The sequence below is a fragment of the Rhea pennata genome, chromosome 2 (assembly GCF_028389875.1).
Source record: "Rhea pennata isolate bPtePen1 chromosome 2, bPtePen1.pri, whole genome shotgun sequence".
Classification (NCBI taxonomy): domain Eukaryota; kingdom Metazoa; phylum Chordata; class Aves; order Rheiformes; family Rheidae; genus Rhea; species Rhea pennata.
In genome coordinates, this window is record NC_084664.1 from 60,751,462 (window position 1) to 60,766,998 (window position 15,537).

A 15,537-nucleotide genomic window follows, 5' to 3' on the forward strand; every position below is an offset into this window, starting at 1 on the left:
AACAATGGCAGTAACTGCTGAAACACAGTTCTTGAGGTTGAATGTTCCTGTACCTAGAGATATGCTCAGGCTCCTTATTAAAACTGAACAGTACAAATATTCTTAGCCAAGAAAAGGCTTCATTAGCAGCTTCTCAGTCTAGTGGTTCTTGCTAGGGATGCTAACTTCCTAGAGGGAGAGCTCCAGGAATACAGCCTTTAAATATTGATGAAAATAAGGAGCTGTACTGCTCTCCCTCTGGACAGAGCCATACAGAGATGAAATGGCAACAGAAAAATACATTAAGCATTTTCTTCAAGCTCCTGGCTCCTCTGTGCTGGCATCAGTGCAGGCTTAGGACCGCTCTCTGCACATGTTCGGCTTAAAATGCTGAGGAGTTGGTGCCATGTAGCCCAGTTGGGCTGCAGATGGGATAACCCCCGTGGCCTGCAGCCCCTCCTGCCTTCGCCGCTACTGCCAGGGCGTCGAAGCAGGAGAGGGGAGGCTGCCCCGGCTCCTGGGGCAGGAGGCGAGTGCTGCTCTACGGGGGCTTCCTGCTGCTTGCCATGGCTCTCGGAGGGCCTGGAGGCATGGCGGTGCTTGTATGCAGGCATGTGCACTCGCGTGTGCACACGCTCATGCTTACTCAGGGGTTTGTGTGAGCACATGCACACATATGCGCTTACACGCATGCACACATGTGCACACACAAGTGCACACATGCGCTCTCGACATGAACGTGCACATGCAAACACTGACCCATGCGCACCCATGCACGGACACCGGCGTGCAAACACACGCCCTCGCGGGCGCGTTCACGTGCAGCGTGCACGCGCGCACACACGCGCACAGCTCCGTCCGAGGCCGCTCCTCGCCCGCAAGCAGCGCCGCCGCCGCCGCCGCCGCCCCCGGCGCTGGGAGCACCCGGGGGCGGGGGAGCTGCGCCCCTCCGCGCCGCCCCCGCCGCCGCCGCCGCCGCCGCCGCCCGGGGCTGGACGCCGAGGCATGAAGAGGAGCCTCCCCGGCGGGGGGGCTGAGGCGGGCCGGGCCCTGCGCGGCTGCGGACCGGCCGCCCCATGCGGGCTCCGTCCCCCGCGGCCCCTCGCCGGGATGGAGGCGCCTGGTGCCGTCCTGCTGCTGTGGGGTGAGTGAGTGTGCTGGGGCGTGGGGGGGTCCCGGGCAGCGTGGTGAGGCGCTCCGGGGGCGGCGGGGAGCTGCGGAGCATCCTGAGCGCGTCCGCGGGGCAGCGAGGGCGGGAGGCCGGGCAGAGGGGCGCGCTCTGAGTTTATTTACTTGTTTTATTTTGCGGGGGTGCCCGGAGCTGTATGGTGCGGGGAGGCGGCGGCGTCACCCCGCGTTGTGGCATCGGCGGCAGCGGCTGGGGCCGGCGGGACCAGCATCAGCGACGCGAGCGGCTGCCTCGTCGCCGGTCCCGCATCCCGCGGAGATGAGCCCCAAAACGCTGTGCAGTGCCCTGGCACCCTCCTCCTCCCCGCCAATTTTTAGCGTTATTGAGCTGTTAGATTCCAAATCTGATTCTAGGCAGGTTTGATCTTTGGGAAAGAGGATGGTTTTCTGCTGCAAATGAAGGACTGATTCCAGATAGGATGTGTTCTGTTGCAAACAGCCGGTTGTAAAAGTGCAGCTATCATTCAGAGCTTTCTTTTTTTTTTTTTTTTCTTTTTTCTTTTCTTTTTTTTTTTTTTTTCATTTAGGAGTAACTCTGCTGTTAGAAGTACTTTTTTTTTTTTTTTTTTTTTTTTTCTTTTTTCTTTCTTTCTTTCTCTTTCCGGGTAGCTTGCTTTAGGATTCCCAGATTTAATGCATTGTAGTGAGGTTTAAAGTTGCTGTTAGAAGTCAATTCTGATCTTCCTTGCTCTATAGTAACCCCAGAGATGTGAGTTTATTCCCTGTGACTTGCAGATAGGGAAGAAGATCAAGGCTCACACATTTAGAAGGGTTATCTGAGGACTCTATAATTTTGTTTGCTAGCTTTATACCTCTTCCAAAGTACAAAGTTGGCAAACACTGGACAACTTTGTATGGAGAGCCCTAGAAATAAATGGATAGTTGTTTTTGACAGGATTCAGTAGCATTACTTTGTTTTGGTCTGTAAAAAGAATGACATATCAAATGCTTAGCTTTTCTGATTCTTTGTGGCACAAGGATTGCTAAAATCTTACTCTAGTCACTTAAGTTTTGGTTCTTATCTGAAAAGGAATAAAAAATGGCCAACACTGGTCTTGACGCTTGAGGATTTATTTCTTCAGTGTTGAATTTAGGGAACCAAGCATTCATTTTTTTGACTGGGGAGCAAGATGTCACTGTGACTTTTACAATACAAACCTGATTACTGAAGATTTATTTTCAGAGAATACATGAAGTGAGGAGTAATGTCCCTTGTAGCTCAGAAAACTAGGAAATGTTTTTCACCAGAGAGATGCTAACCAGTAAATCGGTTGTGTTAGACATCATTGCCTGTGCTAGTTGCTTTCCTAACATAATGTTGCAGAAGAGCTGTTAACTGATATTATCTGCTACCTGATTAATATATTAAGTTTGGTCTAAGTTTGAAAGGGTAGATGCACTCAAGAACAAAATGAATTAGACTAATTTCCTGGTAGAAAAGTCATTTGGGAGTTCTGAAAGTTTTATGATGTGAAATTGAGGTTTATAATAAAGAAAGCTTTAAGTGTCCGAAAACTAAAATTGTTCTTTCTCAAGTAATATAAATGTGCTTTTGTATCAGTTATTACTGAAGGATATTCACTTGAATTGATCACTCTCTCCTCCACATTTCCTAATGGCTTCTGTTTATTAACCAGAGACTCATGAATGCTGTCTTTAAGGTAAAAATCTTGCCATGGTTCCTCAGTGTTAGCTCTTCCTGAATTCAATAGGAATTCTGTCTGTGTCTTATTTCTCTAAACTCAAAACTACTGCTTTCTGCATATCTCTGTCTAAAGCTCTTAAACCATTATCACTACACAGAACCATCTGCTGAGTGTTATCACTCTTCAGCCAAGATGGCAAAGCAGGCAGTGTGTTTGCTCCCTGGAAGCTCAGTAATTACAGAAGAAGTTGGATCTGCTGTGATGTATGTGTGTGGGGAAGCTATGAACCGAAGCAGCTGGTACACAGACAGATAATCTATACTGATTCCCCTATGAAGTGCTGATAACATCCCAAATAGGGTGAGATGCAGAGCTGGAAACTTGAGCTGTCAGGTGAAATCCTCATACTTTGTTTAGCCAAATCTTAGCTACTTAGAAGGTATCTACTAGATCCTTTCTGTAGGATCTAATATACTACTTATAATACAGGATTTAATCACTTCAGAAATGATGATGCATGTATATCATAATGTCTTATGAGATTTGGTTATTCTCTTTTTATGTATGGAAACTGAGGCACGGAGAAACTTCTGGGCTTGACCATGACATTTAACAGAACAAGTAGGTTTTCTGCACAAGTGGTTGCTGTTGTGACATCCTTACCCAAACATTTGCTCCTTCATCTTTTAGATAATGTCTGCGTTTCAGTGGTACTGTTTGTATATAAGCTGAAGGATGCTATCATATTAAAGCTGCTTTTTTTTTTAATTATTAAATTCTGGAGGAGTCTCTCTCTCTCTCTCTCTATTTATACACACACACACACACACACACACACACATACACACACACACAACCCCTATGAAAAAAGACAGAGATCGCATGATACTTACCATCTTGAACAGTTTTCCTATGTAGATTTCACAGATTTTTAAATGGACGTTGACATTTCATAATACTGTTTTACAGAGGACATAAAGCTTAGCATCTTGGCCACAGCTGAAAAACCAAGCAGCTGCAAAGCAGGGACTAGAACCTGGCTCCAGGTTTCGTTCTTAGCTTCTTTTTAATGAAGATATCTCATCCTGCGAACGATTATGAAAAAAATGTGTACTAAAGTCTGAAATCTGTAAGACCTTGAGTTACCCTTGTGTGGAGCAGAGGGTCTGTAACTCCTGGCACATTGGGGCTCTAAAGAGAAAAGACAAACGAACAAACCATTTTATTAGTTAAGTTTGAAAACCAAATCAAGGATTTTTCTATTATTTTGTTATTGAATCTACCATGCTGTTCTGCAGCTGCAAAGGGTAGAAAGAAGAAAGGGAAAACCAGTGTGGGAGTGCTGAATGTAATAGACCCAGCCATTTGTGCATGTAAAACAAATAAACCTTTGGAAGGCAGAACATCTGATTTTGAAACAGACCAGACAGTCTTAGTGAAAATGCTACTCTACCAAAGCAATGCTTTATTTTCTAAAGACACACATGATTTTAGATGCCAGATGAATGGGAAGATGTTTGGCGGTCCCCATCAACACCATGATTCCCGAAGCAAAGCAACAAGTGTAAAACCAACATCTGCTTCCAACTTGTTGTTGGATCCAGATGTGCTTCCCACCATCATTCACCTTTTCTGTTTCTCCTGATTCCTTTTTCTGTCAACTTTTCACTGAAGTCTGCATGGACAGCAGGCAACAGATTGATGCTATGTGCACTTGACAGGATTAGCAGCAGTATTTTCTGTTCGAGCTAATTATCTGAAGTGGCCACAGATGGACTGTAGGTGGTAGCACAGAGCATCAAATGCCCATCTCAAACTTGCATGGCCCAGAAGTCAGGAAGAATGACATTCACAGTGTTTGAAGTTAACTCCGGATTGAAGATAGGACAAAAGTGGGCTTTCAGATCCTGGTTTGACTCTACTAGTGCAATTTCATTAAATTCAGTGGAATCACTCCTGACTTACACCAATGTAAGTGAGATCCAATTCTGAAATCATTTAGGCAGTAAATGCTTGCTATTAAATCAGTGAGATTTCCCTGTCTAAGTAGTAGTTAGGATTCTGAACCCTTTGAGGTCTTAGGTTTAAACTTCTAGGTTTGTTTTAGCTAAATATGAAAGTCAAACCATCAGAGGCTGCAAACTGAAGATGGGTATCTCTAAATAGATATACAGGTAGTGCTATAGGCACAGATATATGCAAACCACAGCATTTTAAGAAGCAGCTCTTGAGTATGACTGGCTCAACTCAAGGGAACTGTGGGAGGTTTTGCCGGTTAAACTGTATTTAAACACTGCAGCACCAGAGTTTTTTGTATGATTAGTTATTTCAGTTTCCCCCACCTCTACTGATAACAGAAATGATTCATGGCTTGGATTAGAGGCAAACAAATCAAATTCCTGTGTCTCCTACCAAGGAGAGAAATGCAGTGAGGGGTCATTTATAAACACCATTTGCTAGCATCTGTGTCTTTGCTGTTGAAATTAGTGCTTGAGAGAGATATGAAGACAGCAAATTGTGTTCCCATTTAGGCTTGTAAACAGATTAATTTTCACCAAAATAATGAGGTCTATTTTAATTTGCACCTTTTTATTTTAGCAAAAGCTGTTGCATGAACCATCTTATTTCAGAATAGAAGTATCTATCTTTGCAGTTTATGAAAACAACCTATGTGTTTTTCTAAAATAAAAGTCTCTTCACAAGCAGGCTTTTGTTGAGATAAACCGGAAAACGCGAATGAAAAATTGACATTATTTTAATGTGACTGTATAAAAAGATGCATGAATATTTTTTGATTCATTTGTGAGTGAAGGCCAGAGCAGCTAAGGATATGTGAACATGAGGAAAGAATTGGGTAGCAAAGCAAAGTCAGACAAAACTTTATTCCCTAGAACTTTTGGGCTTGATCTTGATTAATATATTGACTTCCCTGAAACCATCCTGAAGACAGGAGACTGCTTTATTCCTCTTTAAAGTTATTGAAAGAAAGGGTGATGGTGCTGTTAGAAATGGTCTAGAGGCTACAGAGGGTCCAGCCTTTATCTTGAGAACAGCTTGACATGACCAGCCTTACTTGCTTTAACAAGGGGCATGTCTGAATAACAGCTGTAGGCCTAAATTTAGCCCTGGAATATTGAATTTTATCCGTGGGAAGCCAACAGCCAGATTTATGGCCTTTTACAGGCAGAATTTCACTTGCTCCACCTATGCTCCAAGCCAGCAAGACTCTGATCTGAAGATAATATGATAGGCCCTGCTGAGACTGTAGCACAGCACTGTACTGACAAAAGCACATCTTGTTCGCATCTAACCAGATTAAGCTGAGTAAGCAAAAGGCTATGCAGAAACACCGCACCCTACAATAAAGCATCTGTCTTATTACTTTCACACCCTAATAAATGTAACTAATTTGCCCTTATTTTGGAGAGCATCATCTGGAGAAAAATTCTTCAGGCAGTGCGAGAGGAAACAGTGTGACTGACATAGGCCGGTAATGACTGTCACTTCTCTTGGGAATTCAGAGTTTTGTTTCCAAATGTTTTAAGTGACCAATTTCTTTTGCATCCGTTTGTGTGCAGAGGCATTGATGTTAAAGATTCTAATCTTGAGAAAATATTCTTGCATTTTTGTTGTCTCAGATATATACTCTAGATTTGGGAGGTACAGGATGTGCTGTTCTCAGTTTGCATTGCCTCTGTGTCTTCAGTATAAAGGAAAAGTGCGTTCACAGCCATAAGATATTCAGACCAGGCTGGAAGATACTCTGACAGAAATGTCATCTTACAGGAGACATTTAGGTGTTCATCAGGAGGACACAAAGCCCAGGTTTCTTTCAAGACTTAAGCACTTGGACTTGAGCTTTAGAATATTGGGACAAAAGAGATCTAAAAGGGTTAAAACATTGGCTGTCAGCTGTAATCCTCTCTTTGCTCACCCTCTGTATCTCTGCATCTGTGTACTAGAGAGTATCTTAAAGGTTGTGAGGAAGATGTCCTCCTGATCTGGCAGAAGGAGGCCTTGCGGATGCTTGCAGTCAGTTTGATTATCTGAAGAGATTCAGCTGTCTCTGGAGTACCAGGATGTGTTCTGCAATTTTGGAGAGAAGGGGGCCATTTGCTCAAAGGGTTTCTCAACCTTGGCATCAGGTTGCTGTTGCCCAGCGGTCTTATGGGCCTGTGAAGTGAATTTTCTCTCACTTTTGCTTTTGTCGAGTCAGTGGAGGTTTTACACAGTTCTTTGCCACTGCTTGAGCTTGTGAGCTATTGCAATTTTATTCCTAATAGATCTCTACATGCTCATGTGAAACATAAAAAAGTAATTTGTTTTGGCTTTCAGTTGAGGGAGACTGAAAGCTGATGTTTGCACAGTGTCACTAGCTGTCATACAATATGTATGGAATCTCCCCTATTACTATTTTATTTTTAGAAAGGCAAATCGATATATGGTTATACTATATGATGAATGCATGCCTTGTAGTAATAGCTCAGATTTAGGATTTACTATACCATATTGAAAACTCCTTGAAATCTCCTTCCTTATTCTTGATCAGTGGACTTAGACTAGTTTTGCATTCAGAAAAGCCAGCCTTCGTTGTTAGTTAATGTTGCTCCCGGACACATTTCCATGGGTGTGTTTGGTACGGTGTGGGAAGTGTTCTGCCGTAGAATACATAGTGGTACGCAGTGAAGTAGGGCTAGTATTGCTGGAATAACCACAGATCCAATTTTTCTTTAACTAGCTCTCATGCAAACCAGAAACACCAGGAGAGTCAGAGCAATGTGAAGGAAAGGTCAAAGGAGAGTGAAGCTCCTCAAAATATTTGTATTTGTGTGTCTTTCTGCATTTTAAGATTTTGAAAAGAAATGCTATTTTTTTGTTGTGTTTAATTAATTATTTTTTAAGAGCAGTGAAAAAATGTCCCCATATGTAGTAATGTTATATTTTAAGCCTGGGATTTTCAGCAGGATTTAATTAAAGCAGATTCCAACTCTATCTTTGTTCCCCTTTTCTTGTGGGGTAGAGTGGAACAGGGAGAATATACATTGTAACACCATAAGAATGTTTGATCCTTTAGAGATCTGCTGAAGATTTTGGCTGTTTTAAGCTGAGAATACTTAGATTATATCTGGGTTTACTTTCCCACCCACCTACTCCGTACTTTATCATACTTTATTATGTAACAATTACAAAGACCTTACCAAAGAAATAAAAGATATTGGCAGAAACGATCCAAAATAAACACCTCCTGGAGGAACTGGGGGATTCCTCATCACTTGCAATCCTGAAATTTATACTGGACATACTTGTAGATAATATGCTGTCATATAAACGGAAGTTATTGGCCTGATACAGAAATTATTGGTAGACATTCTTTTTCCTTTTGACCTTGGAAAATATGTATTTCCATAGGATTTTAAAATAAAGCTAGTTTTAAGTTTGTGAGAAAAAGAATGACTGGCACAATTTCTCCACAATGAGAGAAATCCTTCTTTCCTACTCCCCTTTTACAGCTTTTTTACATGACTCAAATTCTGAAGATTTTATTTGAACTTCAGAAAAACAAAGTTCAGTTCAATATGAGAACCAGCCATGGAAAATTTCAGCCTAAGAAGAATGTTTTTGAGACAGTGAAAGCAGGCAGATTTAGATAAACTGTTTTGCAATGTCAGTGATGATGTTTGTGCTAAACAAACCCTTATGTTCTATAGATCAATGGAGAATAACTAATATGGGTCAGATTATGTCTCTGATTCCATTTTAATTGTTTTCTGGGCTGAAAGATCTGAATACACAAGTAAGTTACCGGATGGTATATGGAATGCTCTTTTCTTTAAGCAACAGCACTTACTCCTTGGGACAGCAGTAAAGAGTTACGAAGAAGCTGCAACAACGCGAGGAGGTTGGGCTTATGTGAAACTAAGCAATTGGCTCCAGTGCTGCTAATTCATGTCCCAGTTACAGAACAGAAGTCCTAGCTGAGGAGATGGTTATCTTTGTCCCTGTTCTCTCAAGGGACAAAGTAGAAGATAGGGTTTATTACTTTCCCGTTCAATGTTCACTTTTTTTGGTTTTCCAGGCTTGTTAACATATTCCTAGCACAGTCCTTGTTTTCCTACATATGTAAATGTAAGTGCTGCTGATCTGGTGCTCTTGACCTGGTCATATAGAGAAAACATGGTCAAACATGCTATCTTTTTTCCTATTTTTCTTTAAAAATATTGATATGAGGGAAAAACAGCTTATAGATTATTGACAGTTGTAAAGAAAGCTTTAATCTAAAGGTCAAGTACTTCATTGTCTTGTTACTTTGTGTATAGCTTTGTTATTAGACTTTTTTTGTAGAACACATTAGTAAATATTTTGTTTTCATTACTTAGGCATAATTGAAATAAACCTTCAGTAGGTGTTAATTTATGAAGATAACAATGGTGAAGAGAAGAAACAGAAATTTAAATCTTTCACTGTCATTTTCGCTTATTCCTTTAGTGGTATATACTATTTGAAAAACAAAGCAAAATACTGTGTTGTTTTAAGAAACACAAAATCAAAGAAAATACAGCATGTACAAATCTAGAAGAACTTAGTTTCTACATGATCAGCCACACTTACTTTTCCCTGGTGGAAAGAAGCTGTGGTTCTTTCAGAGACAGATATAAATCCTACCTAGCTTTGACAATGTATCTTGAGAGGTGATGCCTGGTATTTTGTGCTCCTTTGGGGCTCAGTTCTGCTCCTCAGATCCACTTAAATTAATGATTTACTTCGGGATTGAGCCCAAGTAATTTCCTATACCAGTGTTTGCACCTGTACAAAGTTTCCTGTGTGGACTTCCCTCAAGGGGAAGCTAAGTGTGCAGGGATCATGCTGCTATTCCTGCTAGACAAGGGTTTCTTTTCAATGTATATTCCTTGGAGGAGGGATGCTATTGTGAAGTGCCATGCACACTTTTTGTGAGTACCATAGAATCATAAGGTTGGAAGGGACCTCTGGAGATCATCTAGTCCAACCCTCAGCGTAGCCCATACAGGGATTGAACCTGCGACCTTGGCATTAGCAGCACCATGCTCTAACCAACTGAGATAAATCTGCCCCCAAGTAGATACATAAATAGCAGTAATAGATAGCAGTATAAGCACGCAAATGAGGCTCTGAGATTTTATTACAATTTTATTGCTCTTGTGAGTTCTCCATACCAGTATGTAATTTAAAATGTTTTGTGATGATACAGTTGTTGAGAATCCATGATTTTGAAGCATCTATAGAAGGCTTGGGCTACTTAGGAAAAGGCAACCCCATTTTCACACATTCAGGCCAACTTACTCTTTCATAGCAGGCATAGACTATATTCATTGAAAACATGACTCCATTAAAATCATATTGATGTAATGATTTGACATTGATTAGTAACAGCAGTAGGAGCCTGAGAGAGAAATACATGTAGTATCAAGAGAGGGTGGACGTTCAGCGTAGGGATTTTTGTTGTCTAGTCAGAAAAGGGAAAAACAATTTTGCAAGCCTTCTGTGATGGCATTATCTTGATTTAAAGTTTCTGCCGGTCAAGGGAAGAAGACACTTTTAATGTCTTCAAGTATCACATGGTTCTAAGCACTTCCTCAGGAGGGAGTGTGCTGTGACCTCTGTCTGTGAAACCTTCACGGGTCATTTCCCCTTCCTAAGGTTATATATATATATATATTTATATAAAAATCATTACAAAGCCATTTGGCCTCTCTAAGGCTTCTCCAGAGGAGCAGATTGAAGTCCTTATTTGTCTCAAGGGGCTGATGTTTTACATCTCATTCACAGGTGGATAGGTGCTGAGTAGAGCCAATATTGTGCTGATCTTTTGTTTCCTTATTGTAGGTAAACCAAATGCCATATTACATTTTCTTGTGTCTTTCCCTGCTTCTCTGGCCAATGACAGGCAGCTAGGTTGCAACAATGAGCACTCCCTAGGTCAAATAGGTGCTTGTAGGTAATCAGGTGCAATGTGGTAGAGCGGTAGACTGAGGGTGCTCTACTGCCCCGGATTCACTTGAGCAACTTGCATTGCTTGAGTCATGAGTTTGCAGGTGGACTGGGGCAGGCGAGAGGACTTTCCACAGTAATCGCAAGCTTGCTGGTCCTTTTGTGGGGAGCAAATCTAAACTATGAGGTTACCTCATTTGTTGATGTACCTTTCCCATTATGTTACACAGAGGTCACATTTCACGATGATCTTTCAGGCAGAGAAAGATCAGGCATGTCAACTGCTCTGGCAGCTGCTTCTGACAGGAGGAGGTTGTTGAGAGGCAGAGGTCCTGGCACAGGACTGCTGTTTGGGTCACACTATACTTACCGTGATGCTGATTCCTGTCTGTGGTCTTAGACAAATCTCTTATCACTTCTGTCATTATTTCCATAGCTGATGTAAATGGAGACTACCGTAATAGTTCCTCACAAGGCAATAGCGAACCTTAAGAAGTGCAGATGTTTAGAGTGGGAAATAAGATTTTTACCTCCTCTTATTAAAAACATATTTGTCTGTAATCATAAATTATTAAGAGCTATGATCTTAATACTGAAGTGATATACATCAGTGTGACAGCTCTGCATACCGTTGACCCAGAAGACCAGGTTATGCAGATGGAGGTTAGATGAAAACAAGGAACACGAGGACTTGTGTAAAGCCTGCAGATGCTACTTACATCCTGAATAAGGATCTTTTCTCATGTTCCAGTGAACGTGCACAGAAGTGAACTCAACCAGAGGTGATTTGGGTTTGTCTCAATAGCTACCCTGCTCATCTCTACTAGCTGTATGCTGTACACCTTCCTGAGTGGCTCAATTCTCTGGAACTCTCTTCTGGCCATCTTAAATCAGATCATGGTCCCTGTATTGTTTTTGAGAGTCATCTTTAAAGTTTCTAATGCTGTGACTGTCTTTCTACTCTTGAAACAAATATATTCTTCTTACTCTTCTTCAGTTTTTCCTCTCTGGAAGGATCTTGAGTTGGCTTTTCCAAGGAGGAACACATTTATCTATGCCACTCTTCAAGAGCATGAAGTGAGTTTACTTCGAGCAATGGATCTTATTATTAGAGCATTTAGTCTGTAAGATATACTATCTGAAAATCAGCAGTTATAAACAATGTTATTTTATATTTCAGTTATACACTGCTTCATCAAAAATGTAACAGGACAGAAAAGATGTGAAGAAAATGCTGTTTGATATTTCAGGTTGAGTGACATGACTTCCATTATAATACTGATCTAAAGGTTCAGTCAATTGCTGAAAGTTGCCTAAATCTGTGATTGAATTAGTATGATAAAATAAAATATACAGGTTTCAAGTAAAGTAGTAGAAAACTCATCCAGCAATTCTGGAAGTAGACATAAAGTGTTCAGAAATTATCAAGTGCTATTTATATACTACCAACAGTGATTTAAGTATTTACAAGTGAATGTGAAGCACAATCATTTGTATTTCTTACCTGAAATATTTGCAGTGGAAGTATGACTTCAGAATGATTGGTAACTTCTTTGCAGTCTCTGGAAAGTTGAGGAATTCTGAACCATCATGAGACTGAACAGTTGATGCCCTCAGTAATGTTCCCAGTTGATTTGCACTGATGAAATACAAAAAGCTTAAATTGCTTCTTTTTCATGCTTTTCTTGCTCTGCAGGAGAAAGGACTCTAATATCCAGAGTTGTTAACTGTCTTAAATTACCTTACCAGTTCAGAAGCAATAGCATAATACTTAAAATGATGATACAGTACAGAACTGAACTCCAGTTTTAAAGTATTAAATTTCCTTGGCTAATATATCTGTCTTCCATATACAGGATACAGGGAAAAAGATGAGAAGGTATTACAAAGGATTTAGCATCAAAGCAGAGGATAAAGCAAAGTGGCCTTCTGTGTTACTGTAGATCTCTAGAAAACTTCTTGGACGTAGGGAATCCTCTTTCAATTTCCAGGTTGTACTCTAGCCCAAACGAGCTGAATCAATTGTCTATATCTCTTCTGACTATGTTTGTTACAGAGACTTGATAACTGTTAACTCTGATTAATAATAATAAAAAAGACTTCCTCTCTTTCCAGATCTCCAACTCATTGTCAGCAATGATAAAACTCCTGAACTTTCCCTTAGAGCTCACCTCAGTGAAAATCATTTCACATGTGCTGCACTGCATGTTGATGTCCTGCTGACTAGCCCATTGGTCTTTCCCAGACCCAGATTGCCCTGTAGCATAGTACTGACATGGAGCTGAAGTCCCGTAGAGCTGGGCTGATGTTATACTTCACTGATGCAGTGAGAGATCAATCCACTCCCGCACCAAGTTCACCTTGCTTCTGCCCATTGATATTCTGTTGTAGGTACATTTTTTCTGGGCCAGTTTTGTATGCAAGTGTAACATTTCTTTCAAGCACTTTGCTTATTGCAAGCTTCTGTTTATTCCCTGCATCCTTCCTTTGTGCCAGGTTCCTCTCATGGCCTGGCTCTGTGAACTTTGGTTGCCTCATTTGCTCTGCTGCTTTCACACCGCACCATAGTTGCTACTGCCTTCTCCCACAACCAGCCTGCTCCTGTTATAAAGGCAAGCGTAGAAAGCACAATCAGCAACAGAATGAAAGACGACCTTCTGAGCCATCTATATTGTGGTGAGGGTTTTTTTAAGATCAGCAGGTGCGAGTTCATTTTTTCCTACTAATTATTTTTCTGTTCTGTACTTTTACAACAGCCTCTAGACTTGAAGAATTAGGACGTGGGCCCAGAGGCTCCATTTCAGCTGAGGCTGGGGCCCCCTGTATGTAGATATGAGCCTGGCCTTGCCACCTGCTCTTCTGCCTTATTCATGGGTTGACCCTGAGCTGTGTGTTGGGTCACCTTGCCTCCAGCCCAACCAGCTCTGCCCAGCCAGCTTGTACCCTGGTGGTCAGCACCCTGTTGGCAAGGGCAAAGCCTGTACTGGGGTCACTGCTGGCTCGGCCCTCATCGCAGAGCAACCCAGCTTGTGCTGCCCTTTGATACATGCTCAGTTAATGTTGTGCTGCCTATGAGCAGCCCTGCAAGCCTCCCCATTCAGTGAGCTCTCTCTGTGCTTTGCCCATGAGAACTCATGTCAGAATGGACAATCATCATCAATTTTTGCTTTCCTGAGCGTGTTGCAGTTTTTTTCCTTGCCAGAAATTGATGCTTTGCCTGTCTACTTAGCAATTTTATGCCAAATTATCCTTTGTTATCTCTGTTGATGGTTTAGCATCCTGGTGTAATTAGTTGAAATAAGACTTGAGCTCAGAGAAGCAATTTAAAAAATAACCCAGAGCTACAGTTTGCTGTGGTATGAAGTAGACCTAAAAAGACGGTAAGGATAAAGGCATAGATCCTTAAACACAGCGTGCAGCAGGGGAAGGATGAGCCGGCTTCCTAGGGTACTTGAGCAAGGTGTGTTGTAAGGTTGTTGGGAAACTGGTATCTTCAAGCTTCCACATGTATGAAGTTAGCAGCATTAGACTCTTCTCTCTGGGTTGTGGACAGTGGCACTGAGAGTATTAAGCCAAATCTATCTCAATAGTTTGTAATTTTATCTTCTCTCACTTTCAATGGCTTGATAGGTTGACTTATGTTAGGGTTAGATCTTTATCTGAAGATTGAAATGGTCAAACTCAATGCATGCTATTTTGCACTAGCTGAGAATCAGCGCCTTTTTTCTCCAACATCTGACATAGCAAACCTTGGCTTGTAGCTGAAGTTACAGAAATGATACATTCTTCCAGATATTTCTTTTGCTGCCTGGAACAGTTTCTGCTCGCTGAGCTCCATAGCCGTATACTAACACCCTTCTTCCTCTCCTGCCAGCTCTGTGCTTGAGTTGATGTTACAAAGATTTGTGTACTAAAATGATAAAAAATTGGAATAGGGAGATGTACTTGCATGTGTCTTTAAAGAAAGGCTTACTTTCTGTATTTGACTAAGGGTAGATGTAGAGCTTATGCAGAGTAAAAAAGAGTATTTGATGAAATATGTTTGAAGAAACTGTTTGCCTTATACTCCTTGTATTTAAAGGCTGTCGTGGGAAAGTCCTTTCTTTTTCCCCAAGGTCCAGTGAGCCACAGTGAGAAGTTGTGCTGAAGTGAAGGGTGGGGTAACATCAAAGTGAATCTGAAGTTACCCCAGGTGTGAGCAGGTTCCTTCTGTAGTGGGCTCAGGTGGGAGAGCTGCTTGGGCTTTCCTATCCTCTTTCAGGACTGCTCAGCCACCTTGTAGCCTGAAGTGTCTTGGCCATGTGTTTGACATGTCCCCTTTACAGAGCTTTTGGAGAAATCCTTGGCAGGCACACGTGGAGTTCTAGTGTAAGCTCATCTTTTCCTTCTGTGTTAGTACAGGCTGAGTGCAGTGAGGCTCTTGAGCTCAGAGATGCAACAGTAACACAGATAATAAACATAAAGAAGTCCTACTCCAGTTGTAACCAGTATTTTCACCATGCTCCAGACTGCCTTTTTGACCTTGTGTCAGAACGTAGGTGAAGGTCCATAGCAGTTTCTTATGCAATAGATATCCTGAAGTGTCTATTGATTTCTGCCAGAAAACACTTCACGCACCTTTGGAGTGTGAGTGTTGTGTAAAGATAAAGCTAGGTTTAAATAAAAGATCAGTGGATTTAACATCATCTTTAACACCATCTGTGCAACTGATAGATTTATCTATACAGCTTTTAAATACCTGGAGGAACACAGGTAC

At 41.6% G+C, this 15,537-nt stretch overlaps 1 protein-coding gene across 1 annotated transcript in view; it reads left to right on the forward strand.

Annotated features, from left to right (window-relative positions):
* Positions 1-964: 964 nt before the first annotated feature.
* Positions 965-15,537, forward strand: part of RAMP3 (receptor activity modifying protein 3) — a 51,536-nt gene continuing 36,963 nt past the window's right edge. Inside the window, exon 1 of the mRNA XM_062569608.1 lies at positions 965-1,123. Coding sequence (XP_062425592.1) covers positions 985-1,123 — 139 coding nt within the window. The 5' untranslated portion in view covers positions 965-984. The remainder of the gene's footprint in view (positions 1,124-15,537) is intronic.